Consider the following 23177-nt stretch of genomic DNA (forward strand, 5'->3'; position numbering starts at 1 on the left):
CAGTCTACATGGACTGATTTTCGGGCGTTACATGAATAGAGTCACAGTGAAGAATAAGTACCTATTTCCTAGGATCGAGGACTTATTCGATCAATTTCAAGGAGCTTCTATGTTATGTTTTCCAAGATATATCTTTGCACCGGGTATCACCAGCTGAGGGTGAAGGGCGTAGATGTGCACAAGACAGCCTTCAGAACTCGCTATGGGTATTATGAGTTCCTAGTGATGTCGTTTGGATTGACGAATGCTCCAGCGATCTTCATGAATCTCATGAATCGCGTATTTCAGTCTTACTTAGAGCAGTTTGTCATCGTATTCACCGATGACATCCTCATTTATTCAAAGAACTAGGAGGAAATAGCCAACATCTGCGTACCGCATTGCAAGTGTTGCAGGATTTCAAGCTATTTGCAAAATTCAGCAATTGTGAATTTTGGTTAGAGAAGGTGGCATTTTTGGGACATGTTATCTCTAGTAGTGGTATTGAAGTTAACCTGTCCAAGGTAGAAACAGTGACGGAATGTGTTGAGCCGAAGAACGCATCAGAAATCCTTAGTTTCTTAGGCTTACTGGGTTACTAAAGAAAATTCATTCAGGGATTTTCTTCTATTGCAGTGTCACTCACCTCATTGACGAAGAAGAATGCCAAGTTTGTATGGAGTGCTGACTTCCAAAAGATCTCTGACACTTGGATGCAAGCTCTTATAGCAACGACAGTATTAGCCATGCCATCAGGGCAAGGCAACTTTGAGTTGTAAACCGATGCTTCTAAGCTCGGATTAGGCACTGTACTGATGCAGGATGATCGAGTCATTGCATATGGCTTCCAGAAATTTGAAGGTGCACGAAAAGAATTATCCGACTCATGATCCGGAGTTAGCTGTCGTGGTCTTTGCTTTGAAGATATGGACACACTACTTGTATGGTGAGAAGTGCCAGATATTTACTGACTACAAGAGTCTCAAATATTTCTTCACTCAAAAGGAATTGGCTAGATTTGGTGAAAGATTATGACTGCGACATCAGTTATCACTCGGGAAAGGCCAATGTAGTCGCTGATGCCTTGAGTAAGAAAGCGGAGTTATGTCGCAACTGTCGGGATAGTGACCTCTTCAGCTAGAGATGCCGAAGTTTGATCTCGAGGTCTATCCTAGGTGTAGAGCTCTTAAATTATCCACCTTGATGGTGCAGTCCACTTTGATAGACCGTAGTCGTAGTGTACAGTCATCCGACTGAGCAATTGCAATAATGGCGATCGAGAGATGAGTCTAAGGGTCGTAATCTCTATATAGTGAGCGATCAGATTGTAAGATATAGATGAAGGATTTGGGTGCCTAGAGATGATTCAATTCGAGGAGATATATTGTCAGAAGCGCATACAGTGCCATATTCCATTCATCCAGGAGGCACCAAGATGTATAAAGATTTGCAAATGCTTTATTGATGGCCAGGAATGGAACGAGACATTCGACGCTTTGTATCCGAATGCCTAACTTGCCAGAAGGTAAAAGCAGAGCATCAGAGACCAACAAGGATGCTCAAACCTCTTCCTATCCCCGAGTGGAAATGGAAGAACATTACCATGGATTTCGTAGTCGGTTTTCCGAGGTTAGTCAGAGGATCTAACGCCATTTGGGTAATCGTTGATCGTCTTACCAAGTCGACGCACTTCTTGCTGGTAAAGACGACCTTTTCCATGACACATTATACAGAGCTTTATATCCGGGAGATAGTTAGATTACACGATATCCTAGTTTCCATCATATCTGACAGAGACCCGAGGTTCACGTCGTCCTTTTGGAAGAGTTTGCATTCCACAATGGGGACGAAATTGCTATTCAGTACATCATTCCATCCTCAGACAGATGGTCAGTCTGAGAGAGTAATACAGATTTTAAAAATACCTACTGTAAGCATGGGTGATCGATTTCCATGGGAGTTGGGAGTCGTAAATTGGACACAGTATCAAGGATCTTTTAGATGCACATATTCCTCCTAGGGGACGATTGGGCCGTGGGAATAAGGGTCTTGATGACAAAATCAATAATTCTCTTCATTTTCAATTAGGCCTTGCTCTAAGCTTCTTTAGGGGTTATTACTTCCTTAGTAGCTTAACACATGTACTCTTTACCTGCTTATGCATTCATAGCACAAGACTTTACTACTCAAGCTGCATTATATACTCATCACCAATATATCGCAGGATTTATCATGACAGGAGCTTTTTCTCATGGAGCTATATTTTTCATTAGAGATTACAATCCGGAGCAAAATGAAAATAATGTATTGGCAAGAATGTTAGAACATAAGGAGGCCATGCTACCTCTAGTGGGATTCACCTATGACAACAGTTTTCATTCATCTATAAGTATGGCTCCCTACGAGGCATTATATGTAAAGAAATGCATATTGCTTATTCATTGGGATGAAGTCGAAGAGAGATCAGAACTTGGTCCAGAGATCGTTCAGCATACTGTAGATATACTTGTCAAAATCCGGGACATGATGAAGACTGCTCAGAGTCGTCAAAAGAGCTATGCTGACAAGAGAATGAGGGGCTTTAATTTGCCGCAGGAGACCACATCTCCGTAAGACCTTGGGAAGAAAGGAAATTTGAGTCCGATATTCATAGGACCATTCGAGATTCTCAAGAAAGTGAGAACACTAGCCTATCGAGTAGCACTGCCACCGAATCTGGTAGGTGTTCACAATGTGTTCCACATTTCTATGCTAAGAAAGTACATGGCGAACCCTTCACATGTACTAAGCTTTGAACCGTTACAGCTATCAACTAACCTTTCATACAAAGAAAAGGCTATTCAGATTTTAGACCGTCAGGAGAGAAGACTACGGAACAAAGTTAACAAGTTGGTCAAGGTCAAGTGGCTGAATCATTCCGAAGAAGCTACTTGGGAGACCGAAGCCGACACGAGAAGTCGCTACCCAGAGCTATTTGGTAAGCTTTAATTTTGAGGACGAAATTTATTTACGGGGGGAAGAACTGTAGTGCTCAAAAACTAGTACACGTAAACCCATGCATGATTGAATTAATTTATTTATTGAATTTATAATTTAGGTGATGCATGTTATGTGTTAAATTAATTTAAATGTATATATATTTATTTTATTATGTAATATAAAATATTTTCTCGAGTTTTAGTTTTCTGACGATTATTCAATGCCGAACTGGGAAAGGAGACCGGAGACGATTAAGATGTTAATAAAAATTTAAGTTATAATTTTATTTAAGTCAAGAAAATAGTATTTTAAAGGATTTTTAAATTTTAACATTTAAGGGTTAAAATTAAATCATCGAGTGAAAAAGAGACGTTAAGAATTTTATTTAGCAAAATTCGAAAACAAGGAATTCAAATACATCTACTCGAAATAAAATGTTTTAATAATTATTTTATGAATTTATTAATAAATTAGGTATTATTTAATTACGAGTAGAATTTTAAAATTGTAGGACTCTTAATTTAAAATTGGAGGGCTTAATTAGTAATTTAAAATTTGAGAGCTTAATTAGTAATTTAAATCTTGATTAAATAACATAAATACCTAGCTAGTATCCTATTATATATATGAGAATGAGTCCTACCCTAATTCTACTTATAACTCTCGGTCACACACACCAACACACACAACACATATCAAAACACCAAGAACACACACTTTGGCTGAAACTTCGCATCACCTAGGGATCGATTTTTTTCAACTTCCTCCCATCAGAAAGATTGGCCGAACACTCACACTACAATCCTTGGTTAATTTAGTCACTTTTCAAGCCATAAAATGTAGCAAACCGTCTTTGTTCGGCCTCTGTTCTCTCACGCGTTCGTTTTTCGATATATCTTGCGTTTTAACTCAAAGGCATGCCTAAACCTATCTTTAACGCATCGATCTTGTTATATTATGTATTTTGATACAATTTGCGCATGGAAAATTAGTTGGTTTAAGTGTTTGATTGATGATTCATCACCAATGTTTGTTTTTGGTTCTTACGTGCATGGAGTTCACGATTTTCTTGAGTGTTCTTGACTGGAGGCTTCATTGGGCTGCTACTGTTGGTCATGGTTAGGTTTTAGGGTGTGTTTTGGGTCATGGTTGATGACTGGTAAGGGCTAGACACGGTCTGGTATGGCATGGGTTAAGGGTGGGGCTGGCTGTCATGTAATCATGGGTAGGGCTGTCCTTGGGTTCGATCGCTCGTTTCAGTGCAGGGCCTGGACCTAGGCTCGTGGCTATGGTTTAGGACATGGATTATGGTCCTAGAGTGAGCCTAGTTGGGGAGGTTAATGGTGTGGCTGGCTAGGAAGAGCGCTGGTATAGAAACATGCAGCTGTGCGTAGGTCGAGTCATGCGAAGGGCTGGTCATGACATTGTGGTTTTGTAAGGCTTGGGAGCGGGTCTGGGCTAGAAAGGGGTGGACCAAGGGCTTAATTTGTGTCTAAGGTTCTATTCTAGGGCTTGGTTCAGGTCCGGTTCACGTTGGTTTAGGCGTGGAGTCATGATAAGCGTATATGGGTCATACTGCATATCCATGGGTTGTTTTCATGCGTTGGGTGTTGTTCATGGTTTAAGGGGTTTGGTCATGGTTCGGGGCTGGTCTAGGGTCTTTGACAATAGGTTAGGATGTTTTCTAAGTATGGTTCGAGTGCCGAGTCGTTCGGTAACGCAAGTTATTTTATTTAATTTGGGAATCGTACGTGCCCGAGTGCATCTTCAGGGCTATGTTTGATTGGTTAAATTATGAGGTTGTGGCAGCATGTCCAGGGTGATCCAACGAAGTCCGTGATGCTTGTAAGCATGTATGACTTGAAAAATAATTATTTTTGAGGTATGCGATTTGTCTTGTGGCCAAATTATGTTATGGTTTTGGAAGCCGGAGAGCGTGTCTGAGGACCTCTCCAACCTCTTCGGAGGAATTATGTTATGTTAAGGAACGGACATCCAGTTCAAGGGCTGTGGTGATCCTTGCCAGCCTAGTACCGTAGTTTAGTTTGATCAAACGATTTATTTGTATGGGCCTATTTGCATTAAACAGAACTCTACGTAAAATGATTTACGATTTCGATTATTATGACGAGTATGAAAATGTTTATGTAGGAAAGTCGTGTTATAAACTAGGACTTCAGTATGATAAAATGCATGCTTGTCCAAATGACTACATGATTTATTGGGGGGAAAATAAGAATGAACAAGCTTGCAAAGTGTGTAACCTCTCAAGATGGAAGGACTTGCAGAAACAAACCAAGAAGTCAAGTAAAGGTGAAAAAAAAAACGTCTTTTGGTGAAGACTCCAGCCAAGATATTTTTGTATTTTCCTTTAAAACCAAGATTACAACGATTACTCATGTCATCTAAGACAGCTAAAAACATGCAATGGCATTCTAAGAAACGGGTTTCGGATGGAATCATGAGGCATCCGACTGATTCAAAAGCATGGAAGGCCTTTGATGAACGACATCATGACTTTGCATCTGATGTTCAAAATGTACGATTGGGAGTCGCTGCTGATAGCTTTAATCCTTTTAAAAATCAAGGTGTGTCACATAGTAATTGGCCCATTGTCTTGATGCCTTACAATTTACCACCTTGGGAGTCTTTGAAACCTCTTTCAATTATTTTATCCACATTAATTCCATGCCCAAAAGCACCTGGAAATGATATTGATGTATACTTACAACCTTGATTGACGGAGCTGAAAGATTTGAGGGAAAATGGGACGCCGACATATGATGCTTGCAACAAACAAATGTTTCAAAAGCACGCTGCATTACTTTGGACAGTCAGTTACTTTCCTAGTTTGGGATGTTTGTCTGGATGGAACACATATGCAAAGAATGGATGTCTAACATGTGCTGATAAGACAGATGCATTGCACTTGAAGAATGGCAAGAAGTGGTCATTCAGAGGGCACCGTCGCTTCTTATCTCTAGATGCAGAAATTCGAACAATGGCGAGTTATGGCAAGCCAGAGCTACGTGAGTTAGATATGCCTCTATTGTCTGGATCTGATGTCCTTAAATGACTCTAAACAAAAATGTCTTGTATGGTAAGAGTAATGCATCGATGCCAACTGTACGAATAAAAACCGGGTCAATTGAACAAATGTGGCGAAAAAGAAGTATATTTTTTATTCTTCCTTATTGGGAGTTTAATTTGATCAAACATAATTTGGATCCCATGCATATTGAAAAAAATGTTTGTGACAATATCCTAGGTACACTTTTAAACGATCCAACCAAGAACAAAGATAATGTTGTCGCGTGCAGAGCTTTGAAAATTTTAGGCATTATGAAACAATTATGGCTGCAGAAACAACCATATGGTACAAATTATTTGCCAACCTCTTGTTATTCTTTGAGTAAACCCGAGAATAAAATATTTTGTTCGGTTCTTAAATATATACATGTCCTTGATGGTATTTCATCTGACATTTCAAAGTGTATTGATGTTGGACGTTGTAGAATTATGGGTTTAAAAATCCATGATTGTCATGTCATTATGGAATATTTCCTTCCAATTTCTCTTCATTGAGTGTTGTCAAAAAAAGTAGTTGCACCATTAATCATTCTGTGTGAATATTTTAAGGCAGTTTGTGGAAAGTTATTACGAGAAGATGAGTTACAGAAAGCTGAAGAAGGTGTTATATTGGCTTTATGTCAGTTGGAAAGAATTTTTCCACCATATTTTTTCACAATAATGATGCATTTGGTGGTACATTGAGCATATAGGCAAGAATAGCCGGACCGGTACATTATCGATGTATCCAATAGAAAGATATCTTGGGGAACTTAAAAATTTTGTTAGAAACAAAGCACGGCCAGAGGCAAACATTGCAGAGGCATATTTGGCAGATGAATGTGTTGTATTTTGTTCTCATTATTTAGAGGGTGAAAACTCATTCTATAATAATGAAACAAGACACAAAGAGACCTCAAATTTTGATGTTTCTTTCATTGCCAATGTTTCCACAAGTAGGACGACCTACGAAAGGGCGCCAAGTAGTCACCTTGGATGTCAAAACTATAAATCAAACTAATAGATATATTCTTTCAAGCGGTACAATGTTGAACCCATATCGTGAGTATGTATAAATTTTTTTTAAAAAAATATTATTTTTATTGTTTTTATCATCAATGAAAGTTTCTAACTTTCAGTTCCTGCCACTATTGAACAAAGAATTTAAGAACGAGTTGAAGAGAAGACATAGATATGGTCGTTGTTCAACTAATTCTGAATTAGATGATTTGGTACAAATGCAATTTGCGAGCTAGTTTGCAAAAAGAGTAAGTAATTTATGATTATGTATTTGTACATCAAAGGTTCATCGATAGAAATATTAATTTTTTAATATTTATATATGATAATTATTGAAATTATTTGTATATTGTAGGTTGATCGAACAAATGAACAAATTGATGACTTAGATCTAAGAGCTCTTTCATGTGGTCCAAATTCTATTGCATTTCGATATCATGGGTTCAATATAAATGGTTTCGCATTTCGCACAGTGGAATCTGAACAAAACAAAACAAAAATCAGAAAAATGGAGTCATGGTGTAGCCTGCTCATGATAATGATGATCATGAGTCAACTTATTATGGTCGAATAACTGATGTTATCTCACTTTACTATGGTGGTCGTGGACGAATCGTTCTTTTTCAATGTGATTGGGTTAATATTACTAATGGAGTGAAAACTGATCTGTTAGGATTCACAATGGTGAACTTTTCACGTTTGATACATACAGGAGAGCGTGAAGGGCATGAACATTTTATTTTGGCTTCACAAGCTCAAATGGTCTATTATATATGTGATCCAAAAGATGAGAATTGGTATTGTGTCATTTGTCACACACCAAGAGATATATACAATATGGGAGATGAAGATGATTTTGATAGAACACATTTCATTCATAATAATTTTTCTATTGTGCAATCGTTGTTAGGTGATGTAAATAGAGAATATATTGACTTGATAAGAACCGATGTAGAGGGATCAAAAGTTAAGGGCATGCCAATACTGAACAATGAAACAGATGATGAAAATTCATGTTGATTTTTTTTCTCCTTATGAATCTTTTGCTACTCTAATTTATGTATATTAGGTCCCATTGACTTATTGATTGTAAGATTTAATGAAAAAAGGTCAACTTTATGGAGAAATGCAACCCAAACATTCAAATTTTGTGAGAACGATTGCTCGGAATGGAAACTTGTTGCCTCTTAGTTTTTTGGACTAGAGGAAAATACCTAAGGATCGTTTGGATCTTACATGGGGATCTGTAACTGTAAGTTGAGAATCCTTTAGTTCCAAACTTGAATTTGAAATTAATATAATCTGTTTAATGTTTGTAGGCATGTTTTTGTATCCCTACTCGCCACAGAAATATTGTGATGCAAATAATGGGAGCTGCATGGAGGCAATGCAGGACTGAAGTCAAGGAAACATCTTATGACTCAAATATTCCTTTAGATGAGCTTTTGCAAATTCGTCATGTCCGTCATGAGCTGACACCCGAGGTTTGGGAAACCTTATATGACTATTAGAAGAAGAATGAGGTAGAAATAATAATTTTTTTTTTTCTAAATGTATAGATAAGTGTATATGATGCATTTTTTTGTAAACTTATTGCAGAAAACTTCAAAAATTAATAGAGAAAATGTTAATAAAAAACGAAGACTTCATGCACAAGCACACATAAATATTCCAACTTTGGAAGATAAATTTGTAGGCATTATATATAATAACTAGTTAAGTTTGATGGCAGAATTTGCTGTCCACAATTTGTTGATTAGTTTCAGGAGAATGACATAACACCTGCTCGTATTGAATTATTAGAATTAAGTTGTCGCAGTAAAAAGAAAATAGGTGCTCCTATTTATGACGAAGCTATAAGACACGAGGTAAGAATTTTGTTTCAGTTGTTTTAAAATGACTTTTCAATATACTTTTTAATTTTATTGACAATTTTTGTGTCAGGCTTTGTTGAATGAGGCTGTGAAGTGCCATCTCCAAGACATACCAGAGGGAACAGATCCAGGACAAGTGCATGAGCAAGCATTTTGGTAATGAGCATTTTTAATTTTGTAAAGTTATAAATTTTATGATACTAATTATTTTTTTATGCAGCGAGGTGTTTGGGCCTGAGCATTCTGAGCGAGTTCGATGTTTAGGAGCTGGTGCATTGCCTAGCCAAATTTTTCAAGAGAAATATAAGCGTAACCATTTCCAAGGATATGACATTGCTTCAGATGTTACAGAAAAGTTCAAGGAACTGAAGAAAAAATAAAAGCTATGGAAGCCAGGGAGGCAGCACGAGAAGCACAATGGAAGGAAGAAATAGAGGCAAAAGAAGCAGAGAGAGAAGCACGAATACAGGCAGAAATGAAAGTACGTGAAGCATAAAGGCAATCTGAGATGTAGCAATCGATGAGGCGGATGCAGGAACAACAATTACAAAGTTTTACCCGTATTATGCAAAGTATGATGGTCGGAACTGCTGTGGGATCTCGAGGGCCCGAAACGTTACCAGTACAGGTATTAGCATGTTTGATATTAACAAATGATTTTTTAAAAATACTTATATAAATGCATGACGTAAAATCCCCTTTCATTTGTAGATGACAAGTGTTATGTCAGAAATCATGCAACAATATACGAGTATTCCTTCAAATGCTCAAGAAAGTATCCGTAGATCTCCTTGAGAGAAACCACAATTAGAATTTTGGAAAAGGATTTTTGGATTTATAATAGAGTTGGAAATAAATAATATTTTTTTAGTTGACTGATATGTTATTTTAGTTGATAATGATTTCGTAAGGATTATATACTGATTTTTTTATGATGGAATGTCATTGTTTATTTCATCTATTTATTATATTGAGTTATGCAGTGATTTCTTTTAGAAGAAAATAATTTTTTTTAAAAAAAATCTATTTGCGATGTCTAGTGGATTGGATGAAAAATCAAAAGAATTTATTATAAAATTTTTGGAATAGAAAATAATCAATTTTTTGAATTGAAAGTTAATGCAGTGGTCGATTGGTTAGGACTCATGATTTGTAGGAGCAGATGTTTAACCCTTCTTAAATTACAACATTCAAGTGTAGTCACAAAAACTGCTTCGAAATATGACTTTCAAAAGCAGTTACGAAACCGCTCCCCATGCACGCACGTAGAAGTAGTGAAGAGAAGCGCTCTTGCAGCCCACATTTAAGACTGGTTAATATCCGCTCCGAATACCTGCAAACAGAAGCTGCTTCGTAAACCGCTCCTAGGTTTCACCTTCTGCCTCGGCTTAAAAACCCTGGCCATATCCATGTCTCATGCTCGGTTGGCAACCGATTTAACATCCTTGAAGGGAAATATTATTTCGGAATTTAATTGATATAAGTCGTTGGATTTTAAATTATTTCCCTAACAATATCTTTTCCTTATTGATTCATTTGAGTATAATATTTTATGTGATATTTTGTCTTTCTTAGATAATGAGATAATCATTCAAAAGTAGTCTAGATATGATATTTATTGGAATGATTTAAAGAGATATGATATCAATGTTTAAATAGAGTTTACTTCTAATAAAATTCTTACTTTCCTTATGATACTAGGTTTCCTTGTGGAGATAGGATTCTTCATCTATAAATAAGAGGTCAAGCACATGGGTAAAGGTGGCTTCGATATTGAACATACACACATACTTGTAGCGGAGATTTTCAGAGCAATAAAATTCTCGAAGTCGTCGCTGGTTGAAGAGTGGTGATCAAGTGTTGCCGTGAATGTTGGGAACATCTCCAGACAACATCTGTGAAGAAGTTGACTGAAGATTGCTTCTCGTGGATCTACTTTTTACCAACACGTTTTTGGCTTTCTTGTTTTAGTTTTATTCTGGTTATGTGTTTTAGAAAGCATTTGTTTTCTCAACGTATCGAGGAAATTGATTTTTGTCACAATCACTAGTGATAGGTTTTTGTAAACGATTGATTTTCTAGTGATTAATTTTTGCCATAAGGCATCGCACAAGTATTTATACTCGTGCAAATTTAATCTCATCCAACTATTTATTTAAAGTCAATTTTTGTGTTCCAAAATATGATATTCCGCTGCATGTTGTCCGAGATGTTGTATTATCTGGCACAACATTTAATTCTGATAAAACACAAATTCACTATTTTTATTGTTGTTCATATATTTACCCATAATTGTCAAACAAAATTTTCTAACAAGTGGTATCAGAGCCTACTCTTGATATACTAAGTGCTGATTCTGGTTTTTGTTTTGTTTGACAGAAATATTTAATGGACACCTCACTTGCAAGCGCAGCACTTCAACCACCAGTCCTACACGGTACCAATTACAGCCTATGGAAGGTCAAAATCAGATACTACATAAAATCCATAGATGAACGGGCATGGCAGCGTGTCATCAATGGATGGACTTCACCAAGTATGACAGACCGAGATGGTGACAGCTTGCCAAAACCTGAAACTGAATGGACTACTGATGAAGTGCAAAGTTCGAACTACAATTCAAAGGCTTTGAATGCTATCTTTACGTCTGTTGACGTGAATATGTTCAGTTTGATCACAAACTGTACTTCTGCTAAAAGTGCATGGGATATCCTCCAAAGGCACTGTGAAGATTCTGAAAGTGTGCGACGAACCAGACTGAGGATGCTCACTTCCAAATTTGAGATGATGAGGATGAAAGAATCCGAAAATATACTAGACTATGATCGTCGCCTACGGGAAATGGATAATGAGGCATTCAGTCTTGGAGACTCTATCTCCAATGAACGTTTGGTTAGCAAGGTTCTTCGCTCCCTGCCAGAAAGGTTCAACATAAAAATCTGCGCAATAGATGAGGCTAAGGACACTTTTCAAATGCCTTTGGAAGATCTTATTAGTTTACTTCGTATCTTCGAAATGAACATGGACATGCAAAAGAAGGACAAGGGGAAGACAATTGCATTACAAGCCTCGAATGACTCATACAATGAAATCCTTCAAATTTCCCAAGAAGTCAATGATTCTGATCTTTGCGAAGACTCTATCTCCTTTATCACAAAGAAATTCGGTGATTACTTGAAAAGAATCCGAGACAAGAAGAAGGATGCAAAACCATCGAAATCTCCAAGTCTCCCACTCCTTGAAAGGCCACAAAGGTTTCCTGCCAAGCAACAATTTCAACCAAAGAATGATGGCAAGGGACAATCTAATGCAAGGAAGTATGATTCGGTGCAGTGTAGAGAGTGCCAAGGTTTCGGTCACTATGCCAATGAATGTGCCAACAGATTACGCAAGAACAAAGGCTACAATGTTTCCTTAAGCGATGAAGAATCTGATGAGGAGGAGAAATCCAATGATGAAGATAACCACACCTCCTTGAATGCACTGTTGACAGAAAGACACTGCCTGCAGGTGAATCCTTTAGGTGTTGCCCTAGGTGTTTCCAAAGCTGGCCGCAACATCTGCGAAAAATCAATCTGTCTGAAATCTACAGCTTCTGGAAATTCGAGTGGAGATGGTGAATTAGAAGATGATGAAGAAATCACTCTTGAGAGTGTTCAAAAACTTTATGAAGAGATATTTGAAGATTGGACCAAAAGAAACAAGTTGAACTCAAGTCTTATGAAGGAGAACATTGATCTAAAAGCCGTAGTTGCCAAGCTTGAGGTAATTTTGAGTAAAAAGGATTTGGAACTTGGTAAGACCAAAGAAGAACTTCAAAAGGCAACTGAAGCTTTGTCAAAGTTCAATTCGAGCACATCCAAACTTGATTTCATACTTTTGATGGGAAGAGATGACAAGAAAGCTTAGGCTTCAAAGACAGTGTGTTTGAAATTTGTGAATGTTCCAAATCAACAGTCTTTGTGAAAGGGAAAGCTGATGAATCCATAAAGCCACAATCCATACCCTCAATCAAAAGTTCTCCACCGCAAAGACAACCTTCTGCACCTATTCCTAGGAAAAGAAAACGAAGGTACGTATGTCATTACTGCTTTAAGCCTGGTCATATCAGGCCCTACTGTTTTAAACTCAGGGATGATCGCATGAATCAAAAGTCAAGGTGGATGTTGCCCCGAATGTTGCCCAACACTTCCCGCAACACCCGACACCATCGACCTACAGTAAGACAAACTTGGGTACCAAAGGTACAAACTCACTGTAATGTTGTCTATACTTCGTTGAAAACTAACACTGCAGGTCATTGGTACTTTGATAGTGAAAGCTCATGCCACATGACAGGTTCAAGAGAACATCTCATTGATTATGTTGAACAAAATTGTGGGAGAGTAACCTATGGAGGGGGAGCTAAAGGAAAGATTGAGGGAAATGGCACATTGAATGTTGAAGGACTACCCAAGCTCCACAATGTGCTTCATGTTGAAGGATTAAACTCAAATTTGATAATCATAAGTCAATTGTGTGATGATAATTTGCTTGTTAAGTTTGATAAACATACTTGTGAAGTTTTTGATGAAACTAATTTGTGCATTATGACATGTACAAGGTCTTCGGATAATTGCTATCAAATAAGTGAAGAATCTTCATGCAAACATGTGCAAATTACCAAACTTGACCTTTGGCATAAAAAACTCGGACATGCAAATTTCAAAACCCTGAAGAACTTGAGTAAGTACGATGCAGTAAAAGGTATGCCTAATCTTTCATCTGGAATACCATACGTATGTGGAGACTGTCAAAAAGGAAAACAGACTCGCGTGTCGCACCCAGTGTTGCCAACATCTAGGACAACATGCTGTCTGGAATTGCTACACATGGACCTTATGGGTCCTATGGAAGTGGAAAGCTTTGGAGGTAAGAGGTATTCTTTTGTTTGTGTTGATGATTTCTCACGATACTCATGGGTAAGTTTCATTATGGAGAAATCGGACACTTTTGATGTGTTTAAACAATTAGTCACAAGAATCACAAACTTCCATAATTTAAAAGTGAGGAGGATCAGAACTGTTCATGGTAAGGAATTTGAAAACTCATTATTCTCATCATTTTGTGACAAGAATGGGATTTCACATGAATTTTCAGCACCAAAAACACCACAACAAAATGGCATTGCCGAACGAAAAGAACAGGACTTTGCAAGAAATGGCAAGGGTGATGCTAGCTTCAAAGAATATCTCGAAGCAGTTTTTGGGCAGAAGCCCTTAATACAGCAATCCATATTTCGAATAGGGTCTATTTGAGAAGTGGTTCAACCATAACTTCTTATGAGATCATCATGGGAAAGAAGCCTAATCTTAAATATTTTCATGTTTTTGGCTGTGTTTGTTACACTTTGAATGACAGGGATCAACTTGCAAAGTTTGATTCAAAGAGTGATAAGTGTTTGTTTTTGGGTTATGCCACTAATAGTCGAGCTTATCGCATGTTTAATTTAAGAACTAGAACTATTGTGAAATCCATTAATGTTGTTTTTGATGATTGCGCAGATCTCAAAAAGAAAACTTCTGAAGATGACGTTGAAGACCTTCTGGACAATCCAATTTCACTGGAAAATGCAAATGTTACCCCAGATGTTGCAACATCTAGCACAACACGTGAAACTGAGGTCACTGAATCTGAAGAAAAGCATAGTGATGATGAAGCAGTAGATGATGGACTGTGTATTCCAAACAAAATCCAAAAGAATCATCCATCATCTCAAATCATCGGAGGAATGTGTGAGGATATCCAAACCAGGAAGAAAGATAAAGTTGACTACCGAAAAATGGTGGGACTAGTGTGCATGAGTACCATGTACTCACAGGTTAGATTTTCATGGTTTGTATCCCAAATTGAATCTAAAAATGTCGACGAAGCTTTAAAAGATGAGTTTTGGATCAATGCTATGCATGATAAACTTGAAGAGTTTGTTCGAAATGATGTTTGGGATTTAGTTTCCCCTCCTGACCATGGCAATATAATTGGAACAAAGTGGGTTTTTAAAAATAAAACTGATGAGTCAGGAAACATTATTCGAAACAAAGCAAGGTTGGTTGCTCAAGGGTACACACAGGTTGAAGTGGTTGATTTCGATGAGACCTTTGCTCCTGTTGCCCGCATTGAGTCAATCCGACTTTTGCTAGCCATTGCATGCTACATGAAAATAAAACTTTTTCAAATGGACGTCAAAAGTGCCTTTTTGAATGAGATTTTGTGTGAAGAAGTATATATTAGACAGCCTAAAGATTTGAAGATCCACATAATCTTGATCATGTATACAAGTTGAAAAATGCTCTCTATAGTTTGAAGCAAGCACCTCGTGCTTGATATGGCAGACTGACTGTGTAACGTACCGTACTTTTTACTACTAAAATTTGCTGAAGAATTTAAAATTTTTCTTAAATAAAACGTGAGCATTAAAAATTCGATAAAATAAACTGTACGTCTCAACAAAGATCTAAAATAGAGTTTGACAAAAGTATTTGAACATTTTCATAAAGACTTAAAAACATGGCGGTCCTCGGGTTTAGCCTCCAGCTCAGTCCAAACTTGCTCCTAGGTCCCCACCTCCTGTCTCCTCATAAACATCCTCACCTGCATCGATCAAGTCTAGTGAGTCTAAAGACTCAACACGTATAAACTGGAAGTAACAAGTACTACATAATAAGATCACATGCAACTTTAAAATAGGGCATACATACTTTAAACTTGAACTTGCAAGATAAAACTTGAACATACGTACATGGATGCTTAGACGTGCCATAAAATTTTCTTAAACATGCTTGCATACTTGAACATACTTAAACATACATGGCTTCAACATTTTGCGTAGAGGATGTTTCAAAGCAAGTGACCCATAACATAATTGGCCTGATCAGACTAAACCACAGTACTTGGATGACAGGGGCGAACCCACTGCCACATACATGAGATCCCCGTTCATGCTTTAACAGGTGGATTGGTCCCCGCTCATGCTTTAACACTTTTCAATCCTAATCTAAAGCCGTTCATGCTTTAACGGGGTGGAGAGGTCCTCGGCCACGTTCACCGACTTCCAAACCCATTCATAATTTGGTCACAAGACATTTAGCATACCTCAAAAACTTGAAAATAATTTTCTTGCACGTCACATACTTACTTGGCGTTGAGGGATTCGTTGGACTTCGATTGGGGCCGTTGCTGCACCTACTAACTTGAATTCAAATGCTTAACTTGCATAACTTAGACGTAAATACCATGCTTACTTCTGGGCTCATCCAATTCCTTAGGGCGTTCTAAAATTCCCATGACTCGGCCTTGTAAATCATTGTACTAAACCATGACATCAGACCTCAAAGCATACCATAAAACTTTTCCCAAAATAACAAACACACGGACCCCGTGCCCAGGTCCGGCTTCGGGTCTGTGTCCGTGCGATGAAATGTGTCGTGAACAAAAGGGAATACACGGACCCCGTGCTCTGGTCCGTGAGGGGGTCCGTGTGTGTACGCAAACTTGACACCGAGAAGAAAAGAAAGGCACGGACCCCGTGCTCTGGTCCGGGTGGGGGTCCGTGTCAGCTCGCAAAAAGGACACTCGAGAAGGAACGAAAACACGGACCCCGTGCTAGGGTCCGTTTCCGGGTCCGTGTACTCTCGGTGGACGCGAACTCACGAAAAATCTGTACACGCCAAACTTATCATTCTAGACTCGATTGTACGGGCCATGAACCGACACCCCGAGATTCGTCCTAGCATTCCATAACATCGAACCAAACTCGTAAAAACACCCAAAGCAACGGCTTCCACCCTACGACACATACAATTCAAAAACGTGGCAATTGACACCAAATCAATTCCTACGACTTCTAGTGTATTCGAGTGTCTATCGACACTAAACGACATATCAAATGACAACCCAACATCATACTAAACATACCTAGATGCAGCAACGATCACCTGTCGATCTCCAACGAAGCTTGCAACAATAAAATCTCAAGAACACATCAATACATAATTTTCTGAAAAACGAAGTTTGAGCAGTCCCACGAAAAACGTCATAACTCACTCAATTTTCATCTAAAAATTTCGAATTTACTGTCAAATCGAAGGTATCAAAAAGTTCTACAATTTTTGTGTTGAAAGTTTTCTCAAAAACGCGACCGAAAAATCGGAGCATTTAAAATACAGCAAAAATCAAAAAATTTAGATCTAAAATGGTTTCAAAAGTGTTCTAAACATAATTGCTCAAACTTCTACGCATCACAAATGTATTTTACGCATAAATAACAACACAACGCATAATATTACGAGATCGATGCAGCAATAACAGAATATACGTGCCTTTTGATATTTAAAACTCACGATACGGCGATACCGAAGCGGAGACGGAGCGAGGCTTGATCCGGGATGATGGTGGCTCGATTTTCTTCGAAGAAAACCAACGAAATTTGCTGGAAAATCTAAGGGGGAAGGGCGGCTGCTCTAGGGAATATGAACCCTAGTTTCTCTCCTCTGAAATAATAAAATTCTTAATTTGAAACGTGTGTGTGTTATACGGTTTGTGTGTGTGTGTTAATTAGGAGAAAATTAGTGCTAAATTGACAATTAACAAGGTATTTAAAAAGACTAATTAAAATCCCACTTAACATGTTATTTATAATGCTAATAAAATGCTAACTCATTAAATTTTATAAAATCTACAAATTTTAAAATAAAATGCCACAATCCCAACTTAAAATAAAATACCATCATTTAAAATATTGCAAAAAATCGTCACCGGTCTCTTTCCTCGATCCCGCCTCGAATAATCGCCTGAAACATGAACTCGAAAAAACATTTTAACTTGTATCACATAAACATAAATATTTAGAAACAATGTATTTAAATAAATCATGCATGGCTAAAACTCAATTTAAACTCAAAAAAATGCTTTAATAATTAAATAAATGCATGGGTTATATGTGTACTGAATTTGGGCACTACAGTTCCTCCCCCACTTATAAAAATTTTGTCCTCGAAATTAAGTCTTACCGAACAACTCCGGGTATCGGTCCCTCATACCCGCCTCGGTCTCCCAAGTGGCAAGCCTCAACTGATTGTGAAACGTCTGCGAAAAATCGCGGAAATATTTTTTTATAAAACTCGCATTTAAAAATAACATTTAAAATAATCTTTTTAATTGTCAATAAAATTATTGTAGTTTAAAATAACTACCATCATCCAAAATCATACGTGAACATAAACGTATAAAAATCTTAAAATCATCAACGTATGAAAATATTCCTCTCCTCTCAATATCATAAAACATATGCGGAAAATATGTGGTCCTCGGGTCATGTCACCGCGCCAGATCTGCCTACTCAGAGTTCGGCACCTCAAGTCTTCTCATCATGAAGCTCACCTGCATCACACACGCCTAGTGAGTCTAAAGACTCAACACACCTGTACCAGTAATAACAAGTACATATACGTAGCACACAACAGTGAAAAATAACATAATCAACATACATTTCATGAGCTTAAAAACATGAACATAAGCATGTCGTGTAAAATTGTAACGTGTCAAAACTTGTCTCATCCTATTATCATATCGTATGCGTAGACCTGTCAAAACATGGTAATAGCATGTATCATCGTATCAGCATATACGTGTTAAAATCTTAATTTGAATCCCCGTTCATTAGCTGTGACTTTCGTATCATCATGTCATCATGTCAGTCAATGGATCCATCTACGTGTAACCGCGGTACCCGGTGACGGGGGACATCAGCGACACTCTCACCCGTCAACTGAGCCCGAGCCTATCATATCATCATATCATGTCAATGGAAATACGATCGTCGGGCTCCCTCTGGGGCCTTCTCCCGTAAACGGGCTCCCTCTGGGGCCTTTTCCCTCACGATATCTCCAATCATATCATCGTGTCATCGTATTAGTCACAACTAAATCACTTCCTTCAAAACGTGTCATCATATTCATCACTTAATAAAATCATGCATATACGTAATTTTTCCTTTAAACCAAGCATGCACCGTATTTATTATAATTTCATAAAAATTCATAAACATGATGCATAACCATTTAAAACGTGATAAAATGTGCTCAGGAGCGCTGCCAGGACCAACATCTCACCCCAGGTGCAAAATGACGATTTTGCCCCTGAAACCCAAAAATTACCATTTTGCTCATAGACGTAAAATTTCACTTCTTTGACATTTTCTTAATTCCATTAACTCTAACACGTCCCAAATAATTATTTAAGCTTACAAGAACTTTCCCATTTTTTTATTTGGCTTAAATCTATGACTTTTAAATTAATCTTTAACTATAACATATTAATGTGTTTTAATCCCGAATTAAACCAAACCTTAGCATAAAATTCTCAATTTAAAAACTTAGACTTATAATAATTATTTGAGTTTAAATATAATTTCTCATAATTTTATTAAGCTTAAATCTAGGCGTTTCAATTAATCCTTTAATTAACGTTTCGTGCGACGATTAAATCCCGGATAAATACAAAACACATTATTTTGATCCGAACCTTACCAAACTTCTAAAAATATCCCAAAACATATTTATAACCATTCCTAGACGTAAACTTGAGCACATTTCATAACTTAACCGAATTGTTTTAAAACTTGGACGGGGTCCCGGTTTCAACCCGAATCGAACCGAAACTTAACCAAAACTTACCCAACTTTTTACCACCCTTAATGAACCTCCAAGAGATCCTAAAGATCTCAAAATTAGGCCCTTAAACTATCGGTCAGACCCCTGAATGGCTGCTGGAAAATCTGCTATCTCTCTTCTCCAACCCGCAAGGCACCCCACCGCATCCTAGTGCTCCTCAGCTTGCACCAGCCCACACCAGCCCCGAACCAACCTACTAGGGACCAAGGCCAGACCCTAATGGACCTACCATACCCACACAACAAGCCCCATGCACGCTGATAACTGCTAAGAACCGATAATCCTCAAAAACTCCTACCTCGCCCAACCCATCTCATCTCGGCTAGATCGATCGTTCCGCCAACTCCAGCTTGGTTCTAACCATTCCAGACCCCAACTCAGACCCACCAGGGTCTGGTCCACGGCTGGAGAAGGCCCTCGAGCAGCAAGAACCACGAGACACGATCGAGCCCTTTCCCCAAGCACAAACGCGACCACCATCCTTCACTCGGCCCTTCAACCAGCAGCCCCTGCCATGACCCTACACCTTAAAGCTGCCTATTGTCCTCTTGATCAGTCCCTAAATCAACAAGAAAACAGCAGCCCTTGCACAGATCGAAGACAACGTGAATGATAAATCAAAAGATGCATGAATTTTACCCAAAATCGAAGAACCTCCATGTTATGCGTTGGATCGAGAAATCCTCAAACTAATGAACATATAACAGCATACATATTGCGAGTAAGATGCAGAAACAAAAGTACGAGGCGTGCCTTAGATGTTATAGAAGCGAGGAGATCGAAGAACGAGCGTCGGAGACAATTTGTTTGAAGGAATTGCTATGGCCGATATTTTCTTGAATTGAAAATGCTATGGCCGATGGTTGCTGAAGGGAGGCTAGCTGCTGAATTAAAATAATGAGAGTGGGGAGAGTTGGAATAAAGAGGTGTCGGTTGGTGGGGAGGTTAAAGGGGTATAGGGTAGCTTAATTAGTTATTAATCAACTAGCTAATGGTCTTTAAATGATTTAATTAAAAACTTAAAAGAATTTTAAGCCTAACGAGATTAAAAGTTGGCCCATTAAATCCAAACATACTCCTGAAAAATATTTCGTGTTGTAAAGTTTTTGAAAATATTAGCCGAAAGTTCAAAAGGTCTCCCGATTCGATAAAATTCGTGTACCGTTAAAAATAAAAATCACGCGGGTAAAAATACCCAATAAATTCTATTTTTGAAAAATACCCTTAAAAACATCTTAAATTAATATTTAAAAACAAATCATGTAATTAAAATAATTTTCCTGAAAATTCTCCCGATCTCCTCTCCCCGTTCGTGCGCGAAATAAAACTTAAAAATCTTAGTGCATCAACTTTTAAAATTTTATTAATTAAATTTTATCATGCATGAATTATCCATAAAATGCATAAATAAAATTAAGCACTTGATTAATGAAATAAACATGCATTTAATGCTTTAAAACAATTTAATAAAATTCGACCAAAATTTAATAACTTGCATGCATGTGGTTTACGTGAACCTTCAAATTTTTGAGACGTTACAGATTGATTCAACCACCGGACTTTGACCAGATTGGTCACCTTGTTCCGAAGTCTACGCTCCTGTCTATCTTGGATCTGGATAGGTCTCTCCTCATAAGACAGGCCTGGAGCCAACTGTAACGGTTCATAACTCAGAACATGCGAAGGGTTAGCTAAATATTTCCACAGCATCGAGACGTGGAACACATTGTGTACCCCGGCCAGACTCGGCGGAAGGGCAACACGATAAGCTAGTGTCCCAACTCTTTCAAGAATCTCGATCGGCCCAATAAACCTTGGACTGAGCTTGCCTCTTTTCCTAAATCTCATAACACCCTTCATGGGTGCTATCTTTATAAAGACGTGATCACCTACAGCAAACTCGAGATCTCTTCTCCTCTTATCAGCATAACTTTTCTGACAACTCTGGGCAGTCTTCATCCTGTCTCGGATCTTGACAACCACATCTGCAGTCTGCTGAACTATCTCCGGACCAAGTTCTGCTCTTTCACCAACTCATCCCAATGAACTGGTGATCTGCACTTCCTTCCATACAACGCCTCACAGGGAGCCATACTTATCGATGATTGGAAACTGTTGTTGTAGGTAAACTCTACTAGAGGTATCTTCGATTCCCAAGTCCCCTGGAAATCGATCATGCACGCTCGCAATAAATCCTCCAAAACTTGAATCACTCGCTCAGACTGGCCATCTGTTTGCGGGTGAAAAGCTGTACTGAATAGCAACTTCGTCCCCATGGCTGCATGTAGACTCTTCCAGAAGGACGATGTAAATCTCGGGTCTCTATCGGACACAATAGAAACTGGGATCCCATGCAATCGAACTATCTCCTTGATATAAAGCTCCACGTACTGCGTCATGAACAAAGTCGTCTTCACTGGCAAAAAGTGCGCTGACTTAGTGAGTCGATCCACTATAACCCAAATATAATTTGATCCCCTGACTGACCTTGACAAACCAACCACAAAGTCCGTTGTAACATTCTCCCATTTTCACTCTGGGATGGGGAGTGGCTTAATCAATCCTGCTGGCCTCTGATGCTTGCCTTCACCTGCTGACAAGTAAGGCATTCAGACACAAATCTGCGGATGTCTCGTTTCATCCCTGGCCACCAATACAGAATCTGCAGATCCTTGTACATTTTGGTACCTCCTGGGTGAATGGAATACGGAGATGCGTGTGCCTCTGACAGAATATCCTCTCTGATCGAATCAAAACTAGGCACCCACATTCTACCTCTGTATCTCACAATATCATCTGACACTGTGTAGAGCACACTACCCTTGGCTTCATCCTTCAGCCTCCACTTCTGCAACTGCTCGTCTGAAGGCTGGCCCGCACGAATACGGTCTAGCAAGGAAGATTGGACTGTCAGATTAGACAGCCTTGGAGCTCTGCCCTTGCAGTAAATTTCTAAATCAAACCTCTGAATCTCAGACTGAAGAGGTCTCTGCACTGACAACTGAGCTATGACTGCAACTTTCCGGCTCAAAGCGTCTGTGACGACATTAGCCTTTCCCGGATGGTAGCTAATCTCGCAGTTGTAGTCTTTCACCAACTCTAACCACCGTCTCTGCCTCATATTCAGTTCTTTCTGTGTGAAGAAATACTTGAGACTCTTGTGATCCGTGAATATCTGACACTTCTCGCCGTACAAGTAATGTCTCCAAATCTTCAGTGCAAAGACAACGGCTGGCTAGTTCCAGATCGTGAGTCGGGTAATTTTTCTCATGCACCTTCAACTGCCTGGAAGCATAAGCTATCACCCGACCATGCTGCATCAACACTTGCACCTAACCCGAGCTTAGATGCATCGGTGTATAGCACAAAATCTCCTTGCCATGTTGGCATTGGTAACACTGGCGCTGAAATAAGAGCTTGCTTCAAAGTATCGAAGCTCTTCTGACACTCGTCACTCCACGCAAACTTAGCATTCTTCTTGGTCAGTGAAGTGAGTGGCACTGCTATCGAAGAAAACCCCTGAATGAACTTACGGTAGTAACCGGCT

At 38.5% G+C, this 23177-nt stretch overlaps 1 protein-coding gene and 2 long non-coding RNA genes across 3 annotated transcripts; 2 read left to right on the plus strand and 1 right to left on the minus strand.

Annotated features, from left to right (window-relative positions):
- Positions 1-8435: 8435 nt before the first annotated feature.
- On the plus strand, positions 8436-8875 carry LOC142554353 (uncharacterized). The gene is made up of 3 exons (XR_012822167.1): positions 8436-8570; positions 8647-8739; positions 8808-8875. It is a non-coding gene; the product is annotated as an uncharacterized LOC142554353 (long non-coding RNA).
- Positions 8876-9306: 431 nt separating this feature from the next.
- On the plus strand, positions 9307-15243 carry LOC142554699 (uncharacterized). Its single transcript, XM_075665369.1, has 7 exons — positions 9307-9402; positions 9457-9549; positions 11301-12717; positions 12879-12993; positions 13054-13437; positions 13525-14208; positions 14322-15243. Exons 1-7 carry the CDS (start codon positions 9307-9309, stop codon positions 15241-15243), a joined length of 3711 nt encoding a protein of 1236 aa, XP_075521484.1.
- Positions 15244-15350: 107 nt separating this feature from the next.
- On the minus strand, positions 15351-20700 carry LOC142553952 (uncharacterized). Its single transcript, XR_012822061.1, has 5 exons — positions 20384-20700; positions 17969-18338; positions 17684-17749; positions 17279-17449; positions 15351-15551 (listed from the first exon to the last, which is right to left on the minus strand). It is a non-coding gene; the product is annotated as an uncharacterized LOC142553952 (long non-coding RNA).
- Between the last annotated feature and the right edge of the window lie 2477 nt (positions 20701-23177).

Source organism: Primulina tabacum, chromosome 8, assembly GCF_025594145.1.
Source record: "Primulina tabacum isolate GXHZ01 chromosome 8, ASM2559414v2, whole genome shotgun sequence".
Lineage (NCBI taxonomy): Eukaryota > Viridiplantae > Streptophyta > Magnoliopsida > Lamiales > Gesneriaceae > Primulina > Primulina tabacum.

What these genes read in the sequence shown, in the direction of transcription:
- LOC142554699 (XM_075665369.1), top strand. Translation starts at nt 9,307, where the DNA reads ATGGAAGCCAGGGAGGCAGCACGAGAAGCACAATGGAAGGAAGAAATA. An exon ending in GAATACAGGCAGAAATGAAA is followed by an intron (nt 9,403 to 9,456) that starts GTACGTGAAGCA and finishes AGGCGGATGCAG; the next exon opens with GAACAACAATTACAAAGTTT. An exon ending in CAATCCATATTTCGAATAGG is followed by an intron (nt 14,209 to 14,321) that starts GTCTATTTGAGA and finishes TTTGAATGACAG; the next exon opens with GGATCAACTTGCAAAGTTTG.